This window comes from Bos indicus, chromosome 12, assembly GCF_029378745.1.
Source record: "Bos indicus isolate NIAB-ARS_2022 breed Sahiwal x Tharparkar chromosome 12, NIAB-ARS_B.indTharparkar_mat_pri_1.0, whole genome shotgun sequence".
Taxonomy (NCBI): Eukaryota; Metazoa; Chordata; class Mammalia; order Artiodactyla; family Bovidae; genus Bos; species Bos indicus.
The window spans coordinates 19,189,918-19,215,167 of NC_091771.1; the positions used below are offsets into that span (position 1 = coordinate 19,189,918).

The 25,250-nt window shown below is 38.4% G+C and overlaps 1 protein-coding gene across 2 annotated transcripts in view; it reads right to left on the bottom strand.

Moving 5' to 3' along the window:
• KPNA3 (karyopherin subunit alpha 3) overlaps positions 1-25,250 on the bottom strand; it is a 97,857-nt gene that overhangs the window by 33,766 nt on the left and 38,841 nt on the right. For both annotated transcript variants that reach the window (XM_019971311.2, XM_019971312.2), the window contains exon 2: positions 14,670-14,714. In XM_019971311.2, the coding sequence (XP_019826870.1) occupies positions 14,670-14,714 (45 nt within the window). The remainder of the gene's footprint in view (positions 1-14,669; positions 14,715-25,250) is intronic.

Here is a 25,250-nt window from a genome sequence, read left to right on the forward strand (position 1 = left end):
AGAGTATTGTCATGCAGTAAAAACTAAGTGATGTGAAAGTGAAAGTGTTAGTTGCTCAGTCGTGTCCAATTCTTTGCAACCCCATGGACTGTAGCCCGCCAGTCTCCTCTATCCATAGAATTCTCCAGGCAAGAATACAGGAGTGGGTAGCCATTCCCTTCTCCAGGGGATCTATACTATGCAGGGAAGTAATGTACTAATATTTTTAAAAAATAATGCTACATATGAATTAACATGTCTTTTAAATTCTGTTCATTCCCCTCTACCTGCTATAAATTTCTCCTATAAAGGTAACTCTTCAATTCCACAGGTTCTGACATGTAACATCTTCCTATTGGTCATATATTGGTGTTAGTTAACTTCCATTAGGATTTCTTGATGCTCAAGGTATTGAGAAGTGCTTACTTTTCCCCAACAATTATGAGATTTTGGTAACTTTCTCATTCACTTATTTCTCATTTAATTGTTTCATGATCAGAGAACAAAGTCTGTACAACACTGAAATTAGCTGACATTTGCTTTATAACACAGTTTCCAAAACCTTTTCAGTACATAGCATAAGCCAAAAGCAATACCCAACAGTTTTCTTTATCAAATAGTTAGATCCAAACAAGTTAATAGTAATTTGGGAGGGGAGGTGTGCCAAGGCACACATAAGTTTAAAGAAAATATCTTTATTTCACTTAGACAAAATATGTAATTGAAAAAAACACAGTGCAATCTAGTGGTCAAATTATGAACTATTTCAGTTCTGTGGTAATGAATGATTCTGTGGTATCTGAAATGTTAAGTGTCACTGTGTTTCTCATAAAAATTTAGAATATCCAAAGGTATTCCTCTGATTCACTAGAGTTCCATGGTACCTCACAGCACAGTGCAGCAACTAAGGCTACATACTATTCACAAAAGCAATATTCAAATATGCATGTGCTTCATATGTGTATATTAGATATCTAATACTTCAAATTAAGTTATTTACCTATCTCTTATTAACTGGTGTATTTAAAAGTTCTCCAACAATGGACAAACTTCTCCTTGTGATTGTGTCAATTCTGGCTTACATTTATTAATATCTGGGCATACCCAAGTTTCTGGGCATACCCAAGCTTCTCAGTTATAACAACTAAGGGATACAGAGGTCTGGGGTACTGCAGTCCATGGGGTCACAAAGAGTCGGACACAACTTAGTGACTGAACAACAGCTTCTTAGTAAGTTGCTTCTTTTATCAAGAATTAAGTAACAACCTTCATTGCCAAATTAAAATCACCTTAACAAAGTTCATTTTGGGCATCCTAGGGCATGAAATTATACTTTACTCTTAACAAAAAATATGTACAACCAAAGTTAAGATGATCAATCCATGGGCAGATTGCTGGTGATGTGATTAATCACCAAAACCAGCAACTTCAACTGTCCTTTTGCTTGTCACTTAGAGATCTTTACCCTCTTAGAGACTGTGCTATAGTAAGTTCAGCATCTATAAAAGGTATCTTTTTCTTTAATCAAGTGGGAGGGGAGCTCAGAGGATATGGAAACTGGCCTAGTTGCAATACCTACTTTATCTCCAAACACATACACACAGACTAGATCCATTTTAAAGTTCCTTTAGAAATCCATTATTAATCTGTTGCCTCATATATGTACTTAATACTTCTTAGATCTTCTGTTTTCTGACAACTGTTTGAACCACATGGAACGGCCACTTAGTACATCAAAAAACTTAAATATTTACATTAAGAGGCATTATAGCACAATGCTTAAAAACTCAGTTCTGCCATTTTTCAGCTAGAGACTGCCCCAGACTTGCCCGAGAGTGTCCAGGAGTCTCCAGCGGAGGCGTGGGTCAGCGGTGGCCTGCTGCAGGGTGGGCACTGACTGCAGGGGATGTTTGGAAGGAGGTCACCCATTATCTCCATTACTTCCACCATAGTTTGGCCTCAGGTCAAAAAACAGGGAGGAAACACAGCCCCACCCATCAACAAAAAACCGGATTAAAGATTTACTGAGCACAGCCTCACACATCTGAATAAGACCCAGTTTCCCCCTCAGTCAGTCTCTCCTATCAGGAAGTCTCTTATCTGTATCCAGCAGAGGGCAGAAAGAATGAAAACCACAATCACAGAAAACTAATTAATCTGATCACATGGACCACAGCCTTGTCTAACTCAATGAAACTATGAGCCATGCTGTGTAGGTCACCCAAGACGGTCGGATGTGGTCCACCGGAGAAGGGAATGGCAAATCACTTCAGTAGTCTTGCCTTGAGAAGCCCATAAGCAATATGTAAAGGCAAAAAGATATGACATTGAAAGATGAACTCCCCAGGTCGGTAGGTGCCCAATATGCTACTGGAAATCAGTGGAGAAATAACTCCAGAAAGAATGAAGAGACAGAGACAAAGAAAAAATAACGCCCAGTTGTGGATGTGACTGGTGATGGAAGGAAAGTCCAATGCTGTAAAGAGCAATACTGCATAGGAACCTGGAATGTTAGGTCCATGAATCAAAGTAAATTAGAAGTGGTCAAACAGGAGATGGCAAGAGTGAACATTGACATTTTACGAACCAGTGAACTAAAATGGACTGTAGTGGGTGAATTTAACTCCGATGACCATTGTATCTATTACTGTGGGCAAAAATCCCTTAGAAGAAATGGAGTAGCCCTCATAGGCAACAAAAGAGTCCAAAATGTAGTACTTGGATGCAATCTCAAAAACAACAGAATGATCTTTGTTCGTTTTCAAGGCAGATCATTCAGTATCACAGTGGTAGTGATGGTGGTGGTTTAGTCGCTAAGTTGTGTCCAACTCTCGCCATCCTACCAGGATCTACTGTCCATGGGATTCTCCAGGCAGGAATACTGGAGTGGGTTGCCATTTCCTTCTCCAGGGGATATTCCCAATCCAGGAATTGAACCGGGACTCCTGCATTGCAGGCAGATGATAAATCAACTGAGCTATAAGGGCAGCCCAATATCACAGTAATCCAGGTCTATGCCCCAACTAGTAATGCTGAAGAAGCTGAAGTTGAATGGTTTGATGAAGACCTACAAGACCTTCTAGAACTAACACCCAAAAAAGATGTTCATTATAAGGGACTGGAATGCAAAAGTAGGAAGTCAAGAGATACCTGGAGTAACAGGCAAATTTGGCCTTCGACTAGAAAATGAAACAGGGCAAAGGCTAACAGAGTTTTGCCAAGAGAATGCACTGGTCACAGCAAACACCCTCTTCCAACAACAAAAGAGAAGACTCTACGTATGGGGATCACCAGATAATCAATACCAAAATCAGACTGATTATATTCTTTGCAGCCAAAGATAAGAGAAGCTCTATACAGTCAGCAAAAACAACACTGGGAGCTGACTGTGGCCCACATCATGAACCCCTTATTGCAAAATGAAAATGAAAGTGTTAGTTGCTCAGTTGTGTCCGACTCTGCGTCGTCCATGGAATTCTCCAGGTAAGAATAGTGGAGTGGGTTGTCATTTCCTTCTCCAGGTGATCTTCCCAACCCAGGAGTCGAACCCACGGCTCCTGCACTGAAGGCAGATTCTTTACTGACTGAGCTATGAGGGAAGCCCCAAGTCAGACTTAAACTGAAGAAAGTAGGGAAAACCACTAGACCATTCAGGAATGACCTAAATGAAATCTCTTACAAATATATGGAAGTCACAAATAGATTCAAGGGATTAGATCTAATAGACAGAGTGCCTGAAGAACTATGGACGGAGGTTTCGGACACTGTACAGGAGGCAGTGATCAAGACCATCTCCAAGAAAAAGAAATCCAAAAAGGCAAAATGGTTGTCTAAGGAGGCCTTACAAATTAGCTGAAAAAAGAAGAAAAACGAAAGACAAAGGAGAAAAGGAAAAAAGACAAATTTGAAAGCAGAGTTCTAAAGAATAGCAAGGAGAGAAAAGAAAGCTTTCCTCAGTGACCAATGGAAAGAAGTAGAGGAAAACAATAGAATGGGAAAGACTAGAGATCTCTTTAAGAATATTCGACATATTAGGGGAACATTTCACACAAAGATGGGCACAATAAAGGACAGAAACAGTATGGACTTAACAGAAGGCGAAGACAGGAAGAAGAGGTGGCAAGAAAACACAGAAGAACTATACAAAAAAGATCTTCGTGACCCAGATAACAACAATGGTGTCATTATTCACCTAGAGCCAGACATCCTGGAATGTGAAGTCAAGTGGGTCTTAGGAAGAATCACTATGAACAAAGCTAGTGGAGGTGATGGAATTCCACTTGAGCTATTTCAAATCCTAAAAGATGATGCTGTGAAAGTGCTGCACTCAATATGCCAGCAAATTTGGAAAACTCAGCAGTGGTCATAGGGCTGGAAAAGGTCAGTTCTCATTCCAATCCCAAAGAAAGGCAATGCCAAAGAATGCTCAAACTACCACACAAATGCACTCATCTCACACACTAGTAAAGTGATGCTCAAAACCCTCCAAGCCAGGCTTCAACAGTACATGAACCATGAATTTGCAGATGTTCAAGCTGGATTTAGAAAAGGCAGAGGAACCAGAGCTCAAATTGCCAACATCCACTGGATCATCGAAAAAGACAGAGGGTTCCAGAAAAACATCTACTTTTGCTTTATTGACTACACCAAAGCCTTTGACTGTGTGGATCACAACAAACTGTGGAAAATTCTGAAGGGATTAGAATACCAGACCACCTGACCTGCCTCTTGAGAAATCTGTATGCAGGTCAGGAAGCAACAGTTAGAACTGGACATGGAACAACAGACTGGTTCCAAATAGGAAAAGGAGTACGTCAAGGCTGTATATTGTTACCCTGCTTATTTAACTTATATGCAGAGTACATCATGAGAAACGCTGGGCTGGAGGAAGCACAAGCTGGAATCAAGATTGCTGAGAGAAATATCAATAACCTCAGATATGCAGATGACACCACCCTTATGGCAGAAAGTGAAGAAGAACTAAAGACCTTCTTGATGAAAGTGAAAGAGGAGAGTGAAAAAACTGGCTTAAAGCTCAACATTCAGAAAACAAAGATCATGGCATCTGGTCCCATCACTTCATGGAAAATAGATGGGGAAACAGTGGAAACAGTGGCCGACTTTATTTTTCTGGGCTCCAAAATCACTGCAGATGGTGATTGCAGCAATGAAGTTAAAAGATGCTTACTCCTTGGAAGGAAAGCTATGACCAACCTAGATAGCATATTCAAAAGCAGAGACATTACTTTACCAACAAAGGTCCGTCTAGTCAAGGCTATGGTTTTTCCAGTGGTCATGAATGGATGTGAGAGTTGGAATGTGAAGAAAGCTGAGCGCTGAAGAATTGATGCTTTTGAACTGTGGTGTTGGAGAAGACTCTTGAGAGTCCCTTGGACTGGAAGGAGATCCAACCAGTCCATCCTAAAGGAGATCAGTCCTGGGTGTTCATTGGAAGGACTGATGTTGAAGCTGAAACTCCAATACTTTGGCCACCTGATGCAAAGAGCTGACTCATTTGAAAAGACCCTGATGCTGGGAAAGATTGAGGGCAGGAGAGGATGAGATGGTTGGATGGCATCACCAACTTGATGGACATGGGTTTGGGTGGACTCCGGAAGTTGGTGATGGACAGGGAGGCCTGGCATGCTGTGGTTCATGGGGTCACAAGAGAGTCGGACACAACTGAGTGACTGAACTGAACTGATCTGTTTTACATATGGTAATGTAAGTTTCCTGGTTACTCTTTCCATACATTTCACCCTCTCCTCCCCTCTCCTCAAGTCCATAAGTCTATTCTCTATGTCTGTTTCTCCACTGCTGCCCTGTAAATAAATTCTTTAGTACCATTTTTCTAGATTCCGTATATATGCATTAGAATATGATATTTATGTCTCTCTTTCTGAATATTTCATTCTCTATAGTAGGTTCTAGGTCCATCCATCAGATTGGAACTGACTCAAATGTGTTCTTTTATGGCTGAGTAATATTCCATTGTGTATATGTACCACAACTTCTTTATCCATTCATCTGTTGATGGACATCCAGGTTGCTTCCAGGTTCTAGCTACTGCCAATAGTGCTGCAGTGAACAATGGGATACATGTGTCTTTCTCAATTTTGGTTTCCTCAGGGTATATCCCTAGGAGTGGGATTGCTGGATCACATGGTGGTTTTATTCCTAGTTTTTAAAGGAATCTCCATACCATCTTCCATAGTGGCTGTATCAATTTACATTCACACCAACAGTGCAAGAGCATTCCCTCTTCTCCACACCCTCTCCAGCATTTATTGTTTGTAAACTTTTTGATGATGGCCATTCTAACTGGTGCGAGGTGATATCTGATATCTCATTGTAGTTTTAATTTGCATTTATCTAATAATTAGCGTGTTAAAGCTCAACACTCAGAAAACCAGATCATGGCATCTGGTTCCATCACTTCATGGGAAATAGATGGGGTAACAGTGAAAACAGTGTAAGACTTTATTTTTGGGGGCTCCAAAATCACTGCAGATGGTGACTGCAGTCATGAAATGAAAAGACGCTTACTCCTTGGAAGGAAAGTTATGACCAACCTAGAGAGCATATTGAAAAGCAGAGACATTACTTTGCCAACAAAGGTCCGTCTAGTCAAGGCTATGGTTTTTCCAGTGGTCATGTACGGATGTGAGAGTTGGACTGTGAAGAAAGCTGAGCGCCGAAGAATTGATGCTTTTGAACTGTGGTGTTGGAGAAGACTCTTGAGAGTCCTTTGGACTGCAAGGAGATCCAAGCAGTCCATTCTAAAGGAGATCAGTCCAGGGTGTTCTTTGGAAGGAATGATGCTAAAGCTGAAACTCCAATACTTTGGCCACCTCATGTGAAGAGTTGACTCACTGGAAAAGACTGATGCTGCGAGGGATTGGGGGCAGGAGGAGAAGGGGACGACAGAGGATGAGATGGTTGGATGGTATCACCGACTTGATGGATATGAGTTTGGGTGCACTACAGGAATTGGTGATGGACAGGGAGGCCTGGTGTGCTGCAATTCATGAGGTCCCAAAAAGTCAGACACGACTGAGCGACTGAACTGAATAATGAGCGATGTTCAGCATCTTTTCATGTGTTTGTTAGCCATCTGTATGACTTCTTTGGAGAAATGTCTGTTTAGGTCTTTTCCCCACTTTTTGATTGCGTTGTTTTTCTGGCATTGAGTTGTGTGAGCTGCTTGTATATTTTAGAAATTAATCCTTTGTCAGTTGCTTCATTTGCTATGATTTTCTCCCATTCTGAGGGTTAGGGTTTCACTTTACTTATACTTTCCTTTGCTGTGCAAAAGCTTTTAAGTTGAATCAGGTCCCACTAGTTTACTTTTGTTTTTATTTCCATTACTCTAGGGAGGTGGGTCATGTGAAGAGTTGACTCACTGGAAAAGACTCTGATGCTGGGAGGGATTGGGGGCAGGAGGAGAAGGGGATGACAGAGGATGAGATGGCTGGATGGCATCACTGACTTGATGGACGTGAGTCTGAGTGAACTCCGGGAGTTGGTGATGGACAGGGAGGCCTGGCGTGCTGCAATTCATGGCATCGCAAAGAGTCGGACACGACTGAGCAACTGAACTGAACTGAACTGAGGAGGTGGGTCAAAGAGGATCTTGCTTTGATTTATGTCACTGAGTGTTCTTCCTATGTTTTCCTTTAAGAGTTTTATAGTTTCTGGTCTTTAAACCATTTTGAGTTTATCTTTGTGTATGGTATTAGGAAGTATTCAAATTTCATTCTTTTACATGTAGCTGTCCACTTTTCCCAGAACCATTTATTGAAGAGGCTATCTCTGCTCCATTGTATATTCTTGCCTCCTCTGTCAAAAATAAGGTACCCATAAGTGCATGGGTTTACTTCTGGGCTTTCTACCTTGTTCCGTTGGTCTGTATTTCTGTTTTTGTGCCAGTACTATACTGTCTTGATGACTATAGCTTTGTAGTATAATCTGAAGTCAAGAAGGTTGATTCCTCCAGCTCCATTCTTCTTTCTCAAGACTGCTTTGGCTATTCAGGGTCTTTTTGTTTCTATATGAATTGTGAGATTGTTTTGTTCCAGTTCTGTGAAAAATGTCAATGGTAATGATAGGGATCGCATTGAATCTGTAGATTGCGTTTGGTAGTATAGTCATTTTCACAATATTGATTCTTCGTACCCAGGAACATGGAGTATCTCTCCATCTGTTTATGTTGTCTTTGATTTCTTTCATTAGTGTCTTACAATTTTCTGTGAACAGTTCTTTTGTCTGCTTAGGTAAGTTTATTCCTAGATATTTAATTATTTCTGTTGCAATGGTGAATGGGATTGATTCCTTAATTTCTCCTTCTGATTTTTCATTGTTAGTATATAGAAATGCAAGTGATTTCTGTGTATTGATTTTGTATCCTGCAACTTTGCTAAATTCACTGATTAGCTCTAGTATTTTCTGATACTATCTTCAGGGTTTTCTATGTATAGTATCATGTCATCTGTAAACAGTGAGAGCTTTACTTCTTTTCTGACCTGGATTCCTTTTAGTTTTCTTCTCTGATTGTTGTAGCTAAGACATCCAGAACTATGTTGAATAATGGTGAAAGTGGACACCCTTGTCTTGTTCCTGATCTTAGGGGGAATGCTTTCAGTTTTTCACCATTGAGAATTCTGTTTGCTACAGGCTTATCATATATTGCCTTTACTATGTTGAGGTTGGTACCTTCTATGCCCATTTTTTGAAGAGTTTTAATCATAAATAGGTGCTGAATTTTGTCAAAGGCTTTTTCTGCATCTATTTAGATTACATTATGGTTTTTATCTTTCAATTTGTTAATATGGTGTACCACATTGATTGATTTGTGTATATTGAAGAATCCTTGCATTCCTGGAATAAACCCAACTTGATCATGGTGTATGAGCTTTTTGATGTGTTGCTGAATTCTGTTTGCTAAAATTTTGTTGAGGATTTTTGCATCTATGTTCATCAGTGATAGTGGCCTGTAGTTTTCTTGTGTTGTTTTCGTCTGGTTTTGGTATTAGGGTGATGGTGGCCTTGTAGAATGAGTTTGGAGGTATTCCTTCCTCTGCAGTTTCTTGAAGGATTTAGAAGGATAGGCATTAGCTCTTCTCTAAATGTTTGAGAGAATTTTCTTGTGAAGCCATCTGGTCCTGGGCTTTTGTTCTTTGGGAGATTTTTGATCACAGCTTCAATTCCAGTGCTTGTAATTGGGTTGTTCATAATTTCTGTTTCTTCCTGGTTCAGTCCTGGAAGATTGAACTTTTCTAAGAATCTGTCCATCTCTTCCAGGATATCCATTTTATTGCCATATTGTTGTTCATAATAGTCTCTTATAATCCTCTGTATTTCTGCATTGTCTGTTGTAACCTCTCCTTTTTCATTCCTAATTTTGTTGATTTGATTCTTCTTTTTTTCTTGATGAGTCTGGCTAAGGATTTGTCAATTTTGTTTATCTTCTCAAAGAACCAGCTTTTAGTTGTATTAATCTTTATTCTTTCATTTCTTTTTCATTTATTTCTGCTTGGATCTTTCTGATTTCTTTCCATCTACTAACTTTGGCGGTTTTTTGTTCTTTTTCCAGTTGTTTTAGGTGTAAAGTTAGGTTGTCTATTCGATGTTTTTCTTGTTTCTTGAGGTAGGATTGTATTGCTATAAACTTCCCTCTTAACTGCTTTTGTTGCATCCCATAGGTTTTGTCGTGTTTTGTCATTTGTTTCTAGAAATTTTTTTAACTTCCCTTTTGACTTCTTCAGTAACCTGCTGGTTATTTAGAAACGCATTGTCTAATCTCCCCTGTGTTTCTTATAGCTTTTTCTTGTTAATTGATATCTAGTCTCATAGCATTGTGGTCGGAGAAGATACTTGATATGATTTTAATTTTCTTAAATTTACTGAGGTTTGATTTGTGACCTAAGATGTGGTCTATCCTGGAGATGTTCCATGTGCACTTGTATTCTTCTGCATTTGGATGGAATGTCCTAAAGATATCAGTGAGATCTGTCTCATCTACTGTATCATTTAAGACTTGTGTTTCCTTATTAATTTTGTTTTGATGATCTGTCCATTGGTGTGAGTGGGGTGTTAAAGTCTCCTACTATTATTGTGTTACTGTCAATTTCTCCTCTATGTCTGTTAGTGCTTGTCTTGTGTATGGAGGTGCTCCTATGTTGGGTGCACAGATATTTACAATTGCTATGTCTTCCTCTTGGACTGATCCCTTGATCATTATGTAGTGTCCTTCCTTATCTCTTGCAATATTCTTTATTTTAAGGTCTATTTTGTGTGACATGAGGATTGCTACTCCAGCTTTCTTTTGCTTCCCATCTGCATGGAATATATTTTTTCATCCTGTCACTTTCAGTCTATATGTGTCTTTAGGTCTGAAGTGCATTTCTTGAAGACAGCGTATATATGGATCTTGTTTTTGGATCCATTCAGCTAGTCTGTGTCTTTTGGTTGGAGCATTTAATCCATTTACATTTGAAGTAATTATTGATATATATGTTCCTATTGCCATTTTTAAATTGTTTGAGGTCGATTTTGTAGATCTTTTTTCTTCTTTTGTATTTCTTGACTATATAAGTCCCTTTAACATTTGCTGTAAAGCTGGTTTGGTGGTACTGAATTCTCTTAACTTTTGCTTGTCTGTAAAGCTTTTTATTTCTCCATCAATTCTGAATAAGATCCTTGCTGGGTACAGCAATCTTGGTTGTAGATTTTTCCCTTTTAGTACTTTAAATACATCCTTCCATTCCCTTCTAGCCTGCAGAGTTTCTGTTGGAAGATCAACTGTTAAACATATGGGGCTTCCCTTGTATGTTACTTGTTGCTTTTCCCTGGCTGCTTTTAATATTTTTTCTTTGTGTTTAGTCTTTGTTAGTTTGATTAGTATGTGTCTTGGCATATTTCTCCTTGGGTTTATCCAGTATGGGGCTCTCTGTGCCTCTTAGACTTGATTCACTATTTCCTTTTCCATGCTGGGGAAATTTTCAACTATAATCTCTTTGAAAATTTTCTCATATCCTTTCTTTTTCTCTTCTTCTGGGATCCCTATAACTCGAATGTTGGTGTGTTTGATATTGTCCCAGCGGTCTCTGAAACTATCCTCAGTTCTTTCCATTCTTTTTACTTTATTCTGCTCTTCAGAAGTTAATTTCACCATTTTATCTTCCAGCTCACTGATCCATTCCTCTGCTTTAGATTTGTTTATTATTTTGAGACAAGCTCCCTGACTTGTCACAGATCAGGTCTTCTGAATAGCACTACTCTATAACTAAAGTGTTTTTCGTAAAATTTCAATAAGCGATGTAAATTTAAGTAAAAATTTAAGATATCACAATTCCAGACCCCGGTTTGATTCCTGGGTCAGGAAGATCCACTGGAGAAGGGACAGGCTACCCACTCCAGTATTCCTGGGCTTCCCTTGTGGCTTAGCTGGTAAGGAATTCACCTGCAATGCAGGAGACCTGGGTTCAATTCCTGGGTTGGGAAGATTCCCTGGAGAAGGGAAAGGCTACCCACTCCAGTATCCTGGCCTAGAGAATGGACTGCATAGTCCATGGGGTTGCAAAGAGTTGGACATGACTGAGTGACTTTCACTTTCATTTACCAACTACATGTCTGCGATTCCTTGGTGGCTCAGTTCAGTTCAGTTCATTTCAGTCGCTCAGTTGTGTCCGACTCTTTGCGACCCCAAGAATCGCAGCATGCCAGGCCTCCCTGGTGGCTCAGACGGTAGAAAAAAAAATCTGTCTGCAATGCAGGAGACCCAGCTTCAGTCCCTAGGTTGGGAAGATCTTCTGAAGAAGGGAATGGCAACCCACTCCAGTATTCTTGCCTGGAGAATTCTACGGACAGAGGAGCTACAGTCCATGGGGTTGCAAAGAGGTGGACACAATGAAGTGACTAACACTTTCAACTACATGTCCAAAATCTGACTAAGCATTTTGAGATGGGCTGGGGAAGAGACCTAGGAGTACTGGGGTGAGGGAAGCTGGGGTTGGATGGGAGGAGTGTGGTTAACATATTCAATTTAAAAGCTGACCATCTAGTAGAAACGTGTAGAGCTAATCTAAGAAACTCTGGGAACTAGCTCCCTTGTATTTTCAACAATCTCAGTGTCAGTAATAACAATGCTGTGATTTTCTCCTCAATGGAGCAATAGAGATAACAAGGCTGAAATCAAAGACAGACACTTTGTCCTTAAACAGTGGAAGAATCTTCTTTTGAAGGGCTCTTCACACCTCTGAAGAAGTACATCAAAATCAATTAAGCTTTGAAGTCTATGCTTTGTTTCAGGAAGGGGTCACTTTCTGCTGCTTACTCAAGGAATTCGGAAATGTGAAATAAGGAACTGCCTGAAATTTCTTCAGTTAATTTTATTTTGATCATCCTACAAGCATTTTTTTCAGGAATTAATCAGAGTAATTAGAAAGGAAATAATGTTATCCAGAAGGGAAAAAATGAAGAGCTAAGAAAGAGGTCTCTAGACTAAACCACCACCACAACCACCACACGGATTTGATCCCTGGGTCAGGAAGATCCCCTAAAGAAGGGCATGGCAACCCACTCCAGTATTCTTGCTGGGAAAATCCCAAGAACAGAGAAGCCTGGTGGGCTACAGTCCACAAGGTTGCAAAGAGTTGGACAGGACTAAAGCCACTGAGCACACAACCAACAAGGACCTACTGTGTATCACAGGGAACTCGCTCAGTATTCTTAAAAACCTGAATGGAAAAGAATTTGATAAAGAACAGATACAAGTATATGTTTAAGTGAATAACTCTGCTGTACAGCTGAAACAAACACAACATTGTTAATCAATTATACTCCAATATAAAATAAAAGTTTAAAAAAAAAAGTGATCTCCAAAGAAACCAAGGTGGATATTAAGAAAAGATGTACTCTGGCAAGGAAGAAACTTTAATTCTATAAATTAAATACAGAGGGAGCACAACTATTAATATAAGAGAAACAAATCACCAAGTAAATATAAGAGCTTAGATTTATAAGCGTATCAGAAGAGCTAAAAAGCTTAAAACAGGAGCGAATTCTGAATAATACCAAGACCAATACAAAAGTCTCAGAATTGTATTCCAAGCATGAAAAGTTAAGGGAAAATGAAGGCTTATATCTGGGGAGAGAGTTGATGTAATATGAAGAGCTAACAAAAAATGAATAATTATTTAATTTCAATTTTATTCCTAGTGGCTCTCCTACAGAGAATGATCTTCACAAGATGAATGAAAAACCAAATACAAAAGGACACATACTATTCCATTTATATAAAGTTCAAAATCTGCAAAATAACCTATAACATTAGAAATCAGGGTAATGGTTACCTTGGGGCATAGCACTAACTGTGAAGGGGCCTTAGGATACAGATGTGTTCACTTTGTGAAAATTCATCAAGCTGTACACTTAAGTTGTGTTGATATTTTGTATGTATGTGCTAATAAAAAGTTAAAAAGAAAAAGAAGCTAAGTCCAAAGTGTTTAAGATTGGCAAGGAGCTCACCTCACTCACTTTATTAAAAGCTAAGGCTTAGTTCAGTTCTCTGGTCCAAATGACCCAACGATCTGAAAACTGACAAATCACTGAGGTTAATCTCTGAGTATCCATGAAGCTAAGGAGTCGAAAGAACTGAGATTAGCAAGTATTTTTCAAATTTAATAAAAAATGGGTCAGAAGGGGTATGGAAGAATGGATCTCAGGAACTATATACTATACCAAGTAGCATAATATCAATGCTGAGTAAAAATTCATGACACAAAGTGGGTATTAAAGACTTACTGAGTAAATAAATGTACTAAGTGAAGTGAAGTCGCTCAGTTGTGTCCGACTCTTTGCGACCCCATAAACTGTAGCCTACCAGGCTCCTCCGTCCATGGGATTTTCCAGGCAATAGTACTGGAGTGGATTGCCATTTCCTTCTCCAGGGGATCTTCCCAAACCAGGGTCTGAACCCAGGTCTCCCGCATTGTAGACAGATGCTTTAACGTCTGAGCCACCAGGGAAGTCCATTTAATTTTAGTGACTCACTAAGAGAGTGTGTACTCTCTGAATCAAGATAGTCTTTCTCTGAAACTGGAAAGATTTAAGATAATATGTGAGTTTTAGGAGTGAATCAGATGAAGAAAATCTAACCTAAGACAAACACACAGATTTAGAAGTTTCAAATCTATTTTTTAAATGTACGTGGGTATATAGACAGAATTTATTATGTGTACTTACTTAATTGATAATTAAAATTTGCTTAAAATAAAATGTGCTTAAAAAAATAAAATGTGCTTGCATAAAAACACAATCTAATCAAGGGCAATTCAAAAGTAATGGAAGAAAACAAATTTTTAACAGCAGTTGCATCCAACTGGTAGAATATAAGGTTATTCTATTGTTATTTATTTCTCTAAATGTCTTTAACAAACAGTATCTAACTTTACCAGATGTTATGAGAATTTCAATGACAGTGGGACAGTACTTCACCCAGTACCTAACACCTCAATAAATGGAAGGTACTAAAAATGTATACCATCATAAATTATTTAACCATATGTTTCTATGCTGTATAGTTTTAGGGATGCCCACTAATCTGCCATAGTATTTTCATTATTCAAGTTATACAAAGTTTTAACATCAGAAAAAAATCTATTTTTTAATTAAACACAAATCACTCTTACCTTTCGCAATTCAACTGTCACTTCATTTCTGTGTCTTCGCATTGTCTGTAAGAAAAACAAAAATTTCATTATCTAAATATTGATACTGCTAGTATAAATTAAGGTCTCTGGCATTTATTTTTTTTAGATTTTGTTCTTAAAGATTAAGGATTAATCAGTTTTAGACTTTAAATGATGAACTATAGGAAGCTAAAAAGTCAAAACTCCTATCTATTTTACTGGATACCTGTTGCTTAGTTCTGTGGGGAGTGGGAGACAGAGCTCAGCTGCCTAAGACCCATGCCCCTGTCCTAACTGCACCCAGGTTTCTATGGGGAATTATATACTCTCCACTGTGTAGTCTTGATGGACCATCTATTAAAGCATCTCCAAAAAAAGAAAAAAGAAAATCATCTCACTCTCTCCTAGCATCAACAGCATGAGCTCCAACTCTGCCAACAGAACTCTTCCCTGTAACTCTGAACTCAGAGCAAAATAGAAAGGGGGAAATTTTTTTAAAAAGCATGTTAATTACCAAAGGAAGTATCTGGACAAGGCAGTGAGCCATGCCTATTTCTGAACTTGCTATATTCCTAGTTACCTGGTGTCTCTACTCAGTCGATGAACTACCTCATAGTCTTCCAATATGATTTTGCTTTTAAGTCAGCCAGAACCAATTTTTTAAGCCTGCAACTAATGTAGTCTATCTCAAACAATTAATGTTTCAAAAAAGTAAATTAGTCATTGTTATGACCTTAAAAATCACATAAAAATGAAAATAAACTTTAGACAGGTATTTTGTATCAAAAGATAAAGAAGTATCCTTCTAAGTTTACTAAGAGGCTCTCTCATAAATGTCTTAATAGCAATTATTAAAATAACTAGATATCTCTGGTAGTTCAGCTGGTAAAGAATCCGCCTGCAACACAGGAGACCTAGGTTCAATCCCTGGGTTGGGAAGATCCCCTGGAGGAGGGCATGGCAACCCACTCCAGTATTCTTGCCTGCAGAATCCCCATGGACAGAGGAGCCTGGTGTGTTGCAGTCTATGGTTTTGCAGAGTCGGATATGAATGAGCGACTAAGGACAGCACATATATCCCTTCTCCCCTTAACACAGTGATATAATGGATTATTTGATTACATATACAAATACAGTAAATGTTTACATTTTTCGATTAAAGGCCACATGTCATGGTGTATTATTATTTTAATATACTGCTAGATGCAATATGTTATTAATATTATTCCATTTAATGATCTTTTGTTATTGTGCCTCTGTCAAGTTTTCTTAAACTGCAGTGATAAATTAATCTCTTTGTAGGAAAAAGAATCCCATGGAACCCAAATTATAAACTTTGTTAAATACACTGAAATATTAATCTAGATATAAACTCATGCTTAAAGACAGATATATATTTAATGTAAAGGAAACTGCCAAACAAAATTCAAATTAGTAACATTTATTTGATGTGATGGAAAGAGAAACTGCTAAAACTATTACTTCTAATAAGGTTCAACACTAAAAAGAAATAGCCCTGAATATAATTCTATATTTAATGTTTCTGGGTTTAGGCTTCAACACTATTAATACAGAGAATGCTTTATGTATTGACTAATCATACAAATTATAATAAATGTTGAGCAAATACAAATATTAATGAAGTGTTATCTGATCACTCTATAAAGAAAGCTGTCTTTATTCACCTGAAAAACTACCAATAGTCAAAATCTGCCTGTATAAACTGTTTGCCTAATCCAACCGTTAACTAAAACTGGAAGAGAAAGGTATTCTGATTGTAATAACTACTACACTCACTTGTTTACAAACTGTTTAAAGAGAGTACACAAGGACTTCCCTGGTGGTCCAGTGGTTAAGAATACGCCTGCCAACACAGGGGACATGTTCGATCCCTGGTCCAGGAAGATCCCACCTGGAGCGGAGCAACTAAGCCCATGTGCTGCAACTACTGAAGCCCGGGAGCACGTGCTCTGCAGCAAGAGAAGCCGCCGCAAAGAGATGCCCATGAACGGCAACTGGAGAGTAGCCACCGCTCTCTACAAGCAGAGAAAGCCTGAAGGCAGCAAGAAGATCCAGCGCAGTCAAAAATAAATAAATAAATTAATTAATTAAAAAAACAAGATAGTAGACAACAAAAAAGCTTCAAGCAGCCTATCTCTTCGAAAATATGATCAAGTTACTGCCACACTGTAATTTCCATCAAAATACTACTTCAACAAGGCTAGAAGTGGTGGGTTAACTTCTAAAGTACTCTAAATAAATGAGGAATCTACACTTCAGAGGAGGTTAGTTAGCATGTGAAGTGCCCAAATCAGGAGTTAATTCCCAATTAGTAAGGGCTTCGAATATCAACTTCTGAATTTAGACACTTGTTTGTTAATTAACGTAAGAGATGTTGGAAATGATTTTTTATTGCTGAATTGGATTTGTTCAAGACATATGGATTAACTAGGTATACTGTACAAGTGCCTTGAGTCTTACCTGTTTGCAGTTTAAGAATCTGACAAGCCCTACAGAGAAGTTTTTGAGTCTAAGTGATTCTGTGGCCCACCTCATCTTGAAAGATTTTGTTCCCTAATTCTAGTCAGATCTTCCTGGTGTCTTAGTGTTAGTCGCTCAGTCGTGCCCGACTCTTTGCGACCCCATAGACTGCAGTTCACCAGGCTCCTCTGTCCATAAGATTTTCCAGGAAAGGATACTGGAGTGGGTTGCCATTTCCTTCTCCAGGGGATCTTCCCAACCCAGGGATCGAACCCGGGTCTCCTTCAGGGTTAAGTTTTATTGCTAGGTGGTAGTTCAGGATCTAAAAGAGCTAACCTCATAAAACAAGCTCCATGACTTCTTGTGACTGCTCGCCAAGACACACTTGTGTAAGAATTAACAGCAAATTCTGTCTAAGGCTTATTTTATTATAACTCACTGGGAATTCCCTGGCAGTTCAATGGTTAGGACTCAGCACTTTCACTGAAGACCTGGGTTCAATCCCTGATTGGGGAACTAAGATCCCACAAGTCATACAGCATGGCCAAAAACAACAATAATAATAATAGTATAACTCACTGGTAGTAAAATTTCTAAGGAAAATCGCCTATTACCCTCACCTATTTATACAGTTAAAGGCCTTCTATTCATCCAAAAGAACCTATGGGTGTAAACGGCCAAATGGCTTAGGTCAGTCAGCAATAGGTACTATCATCTATGGCACAAGTACCTTTGAATTAGTCATCATTTACTCTCCACTCTGTTTAAGTTATAGAAAAAGGCTTCATCTTAGGGCCTCTCCTTCCTTACATTCTTACCAAGTGATCTCATCTACTCTTACGTCTTCAATTACAATTTGAAGACCACTCCCAAGTATCTATTCTGCTCTCTCGCCTGGGCTTCAAATCTGTAAGTACAATATTCACTCTTTCTTCAGAAATTTACTAAATCCAACCTAAATGCTCCACACAACATGCCTGCAACTAGGAGGCAAATATAGCAATTATAGTCTAGTGCTGCTGCTGCTGCTGTTGCTGCTGCTGCTGCTAAGTCGCTTCAGTCATGTCTGACTCTGTGCGACCCCATAGACGGCAGCCCACCAGGCTCCCCTGTCCCTGGGATTCTCCAGGCAAGAACACTGGAGTGGGTTGCCATTTCCTTCTCCAATACATGAAAGTGAAAAGTGAAAGTGAAGTTGCTCAGTCGTGTCCGACTCTTAGCGACCCCATGGACTGCAGCCTACCAGGCTCCTCCATCCATGGGATTTTCCAGGCAAGAGTACTGGAGTGGGGTGCCATTGCCTTCTCCAATAGTCTAGTACAGTGGTCAGCAAACCGTAGCCTGTGGGCCAATTCTGGCAAGCTGTCTACTTTTGCAGGGCCCCACAGGAATAGTTTGTACATTTTTAAGTGATTACAGTATAAAGGATAGTAAATGTCTATATGATACCTTTATTTTTGTCTCTCGGCCCCTCAAAGCCTGTAATATTTACTACCTGTCCTTTTAAGAAAAGTTTGCCAGCAGCTGGTCTAGGGAAAAGATGGTAATAACACGCAGTAATACAAATGTGTTAACTGTTAAGATAGGAAAATAAATAATAAAGTTCTATATCAGAAAGAGACATGATGAGAGGGTCAGGAAAGGGCTCAATGAAGAATTAAAATATGTGTGCCTATGTGTAAATTTAGGGATAGGGGACAGATTACTGCAAGGCCTCAAACTCAGCGCTTATAAATACCACATCTGCTCCCTGATCTTCCCCCACAGAAAAACCCACCACCTACGCTTCCATGAATATCCCCAGTACCAGGAAACAGTGCAACCACCCAAACAGTTCAAGAGCCCCAATCCTGGTAGATCGTCCATGTCTACTCACTCTGCAATTCTCTGACATCCAACAAGGTCAACAAAATAGGATTCAAACCTTCCAGCCTTACCGCCACCATCCTAGACTACTAAGCCACCATCATGTCAACTGGATCATTACTAGTCTCCTAACTAGTCTCCTATGCACTGAACCAGTTTTCCATAATGTAGCCAGAGCATTCTTTTTTTAATGCAAACCTGTGTTGCAATTCTCTTGAATAAAATCTTTCAATGAATTTTTTTAATCTAGAATCTTTCACTTCACCAAAAAAAAAAAAAAAAAAAGTTACCAGGACAGTCAAACCAAAACCCAACAGACAAAATCTACAACAATGGGTGATAAGGCACACCCATGAATTCTCAAATACAAGAAGGTTAAATCTGGTTAAATCACCAACTATAGGACTGACATGTTCTTAGCATATCTGCTGAAGGAAATGGGCAGAAGTAACTGGGTAACTGAAGGAGGAGAACCCCAAGTCACGAATCTCTAGAATTTAGAAAGGCAGTTTGAGGATAGCTGCAAATGAAAGGGACGAAACAGTCTAAGAAATGATGAGAGCAGACTCAAACAAGAGGCTGAAGTCCTCCTTCCTGGGAAAAGCCCTGTAACCGAAACGAAATTTCTGGGAGAAGAATTCCAAGTGATTAACACAGGCACAACTAGGGCAAAACAGAGAGAGGATCCAGATGAAAGTGGGTGAGTGAAAAAGAGCCAGATCTCAGAAAATAGAAATATATATATATATATTTATAAAACCATTTTTAAAAAAAGAAGGGGGTCTAGAGTAGCATGGCTAGAAAATCTACCCTGACCCCTCCCTCACTCCGAAAAGCTCAGGAAAACGTATCATAAAATGAACAACATGAAAGGACTGGGGTCAAATTCTATGTCATAAGACACAAGGAACAGAATGACCCATTACAACAGGTAAAAACAGGTAAAAACAACAGGTAAAAATTATATCCTAGAGAACGACAGAAAACGTGGAAGAACATTATTATTCAGAAAAACTAAAAAATGAGGTAACAGAAATGAAAGAATTTGAAAATTTTGAAAATTTCAGAAAGAAAACCTGGCCATGAACAATCACACAACAGATAATGCTCAAGAGATACAGAATGTGCAAGGAAATACAATTTTAATAAAAAAGAAATGAAGGTGAAAATTATTAGAAATAACAAGACAATAATTAAAAAAGAAAAATTCTAAAACTAAAAGACCTGAAATAAAATACTGAAAAAGCACACAAAGTACTGGGAAATCAATCCAGAAAAACCAATACCAAGATACATTAGAAAGACTAATGGATTTCAAAAAAAGAAAAGAAAAATGCCTCTGGACATCTCTATGTAGGGTAGGTCTAATAAATGAGCTCAACAAGGTCACAGAATACAAGATAAAAACACAGAAGTCAGTTTGTATGTCTACACACATGGGCATCAAAACTACCTCAGAGAATGTTCCAATTTCATTCTTTTACACACAGCTGTCCAGTTTTCCCAGCACCACTTACTGAAGAGACTGTCTTTTCTCCATGGTATATTCCCGTCTCCTTTGTCATAGATTAATTGACCACAGGTGTGTGAGGTTACTTCTGGACTTTCTATCCCATTCCACTGGTTTATATTCTGTTTTTGTGCCAGTATCATACTGCTTTGATTACTTCAGCTTTGTAGTAGAGTCTGAAGTCAGGGAGCCTCATTCCTCCAGCAATAAACTAACAATGCACACATGGGCATCAAAATGAAAAATACAAAGAATATCATTAATAATTTCTCCAAAAAAAATACTTAGGTATGATCCTAACAATACATGTACAGGATACAGATGTTAAAATGAAACAACACTGATGAAGGAATTTAAGAATCTTAAAAATGTAAAGACATACTGTGTTCATGGACTGGTAGACTCAAGTTGATGTCAATTCTTCTCATAATGATATACAGATTTAGCACAATTCCTTTCAAATACCGATAATACGGTTCTAAGCTTATGTAGAAAGCCAAAGTAATTAGAATAGCTAACAACTTCGTGGGAAAAAAAGTGGGAGGAATTAGTCTATCTAACTTCCAGATTTATTATATAGCTACAGTAATAAACACTGCGTGATACAGGTGGAGAGATCCATACACTGATCAAAGGAACAGAACAGAGAACACCAACCACACAGACCTGCACAAACATGCTGAATCGCCTTTTGACAGAGGCATGAAAATAATTCAACAGAGGAAAGCTAGACTCTTCAACAGATGATGATATTGAGGTAGATGTTAACAGACAAGTATATGAACCTCAACTTGAAGACTCATACCTCATACAAACTGATCATGTTGAAATTTAAAACTAGGATCTGGAACTAGGCAAAGAATTCTTAGACTTTTCCCTAAAAGCATGATCCATAAAAGGAAAAACCAATAAATGGAACTTTATCAAAATTTTAAAATTTTACTCTTAGAAAGCTTCCATGTGGAAAGGATGAAAAGCTTCCATGTAGAAACTGAAAATTAAATATTGTCAATGACATTATTATACAGAACTCTTAGCATATTAGAACAATTAAATTAGAAAATAGGCAAAAGAAATGAAGAGATATTACATCAAAGAGGATATACAGATGGCAAATAAATCCATGAAAAGATGTTCAATATTATTAACCATTAGGGAAATACAAATTAAAACCAAATGAAATATTATTACACACCTACCAGAACAGCTAAATTAAACAACTGAGACAATACCAAACGCTGAGGAAGATGTAGAGAAACTCAGGCACTGCTGGTGGAATGTAAAGCAGTATCTGGAAAATCATTTTTTTTTTAAATTAAACATGCAAATACACTGGACTTAGCAACTACTAAACATTCATCCCAAAGAAATGAAAACTTATATTTCATAAATGTACATAAATGTTGGTAGCAGCTTTATTCATTCATGACAGCCCAAACCTGGAACCTAGACATCCTTTGTAGTTTAAAGGAAATTTTGGTACATCCATACCACAAAATGCTACCCAACAATAAAAAGAAATGAGGGACTTTTCTGGCAGTCCAGCGGTTAAGACTCCACGCTACCACTGCAGGGGGTTTGGGTTTGATCCCTAGTTAGGGAACTAAGATCCTGCACTCCACGTGGTGTGGCCAAAATAAACACATTTTTAAAAAATGAATGAACTATTGATACAAGCAACAGCCTGGATGAATCTCTAGGATTCACGTTCTGTTGAAGCCTGGCTTGAAGAACTTTGAGCATTACTTTGCTAGCATATGAAATGAGTGCAATTATGTGGTAGTTTGAACATTTTTTGGCATTGCCTTTCTTTGGGATTGGAATGAGAACTGACCTTTTCCAGTCCTGTGGTCACTACTGAGTTTTCCAAATTTGCTGGAAGGTTGAGTGCAGAACTTTTGCAGCATCATCTTTTAGGATTTGAAATAGCTCAAGTGGAATTCCATCACATCCACTAGCTTTGTTCATAGTGATGCTTCCTAAGGCCCACTTGACTTCACACTCCAGGGTGTCTGGTTCTAGGTGTGATCACACCACTGTGGTTATCTGGGTCATTAAGATCTTTTTTGTATAGTTCTTCTGTGTATTCTTGTCACCTCTTCTTACTGTCTTCTCCTTCTGTTAGGTCCATACCGTTTCTGTCCTTTATTGTGCCCATCTTTGCATGAAATGCTCCCTTGGTATCCCTAATTGTCTTGAAGAGATCTCTGGTCTTTCCCATTCTATTGTTTTCCTCTTTCTTTGCATGGATCACTGAGGAAGGTCTTCTTATCACTCCTTGCTATTCTTTGGAATTCTGCATTCAGATGGCTATCTTTCCTTTTCTTCTTTGCCTTTCACTTCTCTTCTTTTCTCAGCTATTTGTAGGGGCTCCTCAGACAACCATTTTGCCTTTTTGCATTACTTTTTCTTGGAGATGGTTTTGATCACAGCCTCTTGTACCATGTTACAAACCTCCGTCCATAGTTCTTCAGGCACCTATCAGATCTAATCCCTTGAATCTATTTATCACTTCCATTGTATAATTGTAAGGGATTTCCTTTAGGTCATACCTGTATGGCCTAGTGGTGTTCCCTACTTTCTTCAATTTAAGTCTTAATTTGGCAATAGGGAGATCATGATCTGAGTCACAGTCGGCTCCCAGTTTTGTCTTTGCTGACTGTATAGAGCTTCTCCATCTTCGGCTCTACATATGGACATCACTAGATGGTCAATACCGAAATCAGGTTGATTACAATTTTTGCAGCTGAAGATGGAGAAGCTCTTGACTGTATATATATCAATATTTTACAATATGTTACCATTGGAGGAAACTGAATAAACGGTCTCTCCGTATTACGTTCTACATTTGCATATGATGTTACAATTATCTCAAAATAAAGGTCAATTTTTTTAAACCTTTAAAGGAAACTCCCTCGTGGTCCAGTGGTTAAGACTCCATGCTGACACTGCTGAGGGCGTGAGTTAGACTCCTGGTCCAGGAACTAAGATCGTATAAGCTATGCGGTACAGCCACAAACTACCAAAAAAGAAAAAAGATCAATAGATAGACAAAGAAAAACTAAAAAATAAAAAGATATATTTTACATCAGATGCTGAGGAGGAGGAGGGGGAGAAGTCATAATCAATTTCCGAACTGTACATAACAGGGAATCAATAGATAATAACTAAAAGAGAAGAAACCAAATAAAGCTAACTAGCCACCATAACAAAAATACAAACCTATAAAATATCAAAAAGTATACAGAAAGAATCACCTAGGACTATTTCACACATAAATATATGGGAACAGGGAAGAAATAAGGTAGAGAGCTCAAGGAAATTAGGCTACATATGACTTCAGAATGTATGAAAATGAATTATATATGTGTATGACAAAATGAAACTTCAAGTAATAAAAAAAAAAATCATGAAGCTAAATGTGCATCCAGTTAGTGGCACAGTCATACACTCTCTTGTAACCTTCAACACAGTAATTTGTATATCCCCAGACAACTCTAAAATGTACTCGTATAATTAATACTTTACTAAAATTTTGCCTTTTTAAAAACACAGGCCCTATATGACATATGGCTTGCATATAATTTCATGTGGTTTTAGAGCCATTAGGAAGCCTCTATAAACTCCAGGTTACGAATCTCTACAATAAAAGTAGATAATTTCAGAAAAGGACAGGAAGGGAATTTGGGGGTTAATGGAAGTAGACTAAAACTAGATTTTTCTCAGAGACCTCCAGGACAATATTAAACGCTACAACATTCGAATCATAGGGGTTCCAGAAGAAGAAGACAAAAAGAAAGACCATGAGAAAATACTTGAGGAGATAATAGTTGAAAACTTCCCTAAACTGGGGAAGGAAATAATCACCCAAGTCCAAGAAACCCAGAGAGTCCCAAACAGGATAAACCCAAGGAGAAACACCCCAAGACACATATTAATCAAATTAACAAAGATCAAACACAAAGAACAAATATTAAAAGCAGCAAGGGAAAAACAACAAATAACACACAAGGGAATTCCCATAAGGATAACAGCTGATCTTTCAATAGAAACTCTTCAAGCCAGGAGGGAATGGCAAGACATACTTAAAGTGATGAAAGAAAATAACCTACAGCCCAGATTATTGTACCCAGCAAGGATTTCATTCAAGTATGAAGGAGAAATCAAAAGCTTCTCAGACAAGCAAAAGCTGAGAGAATTCTGCACCACCAAACCAGCTCTCCAACAAATACTAAAGGATATTCTCTAGACAGGAAACACAAAAATGGTGTATAAATTCGAACCCAAAACAATAAAGTAAATGGCAACTTATCAGTAATTACCTTAAACGTAAATGGGTTGAATGCCCCAACCAAAAGACAAAGACTGGCTGAATGGATACAAAAACAAGACCCCTACATATGTTGTCTACAGGAGACCCACCTCAAAACAGGGGACACATACAGACTGAAAGTGAAGGGCTGGAAAAAGATTTTCCATGCAAATAGGGACCAAAAGAAAGCAGGAGTAGCAATACTCATATCAGATAAAATAGACTTTAAAACAAAGGTTGTGAAAAGAGACAAAGAAGGTCACTACATAATGATCAAAGGATCAATCCAAGAAGAAGATATAACAATTATAAATATATATGCACCCAACACGGGAGCACCGCAGTATGTAAGACAAATGCTAACAGGTATGAAAGGAGAAATTAACAATAACACAATAATAGTGGGAGACTT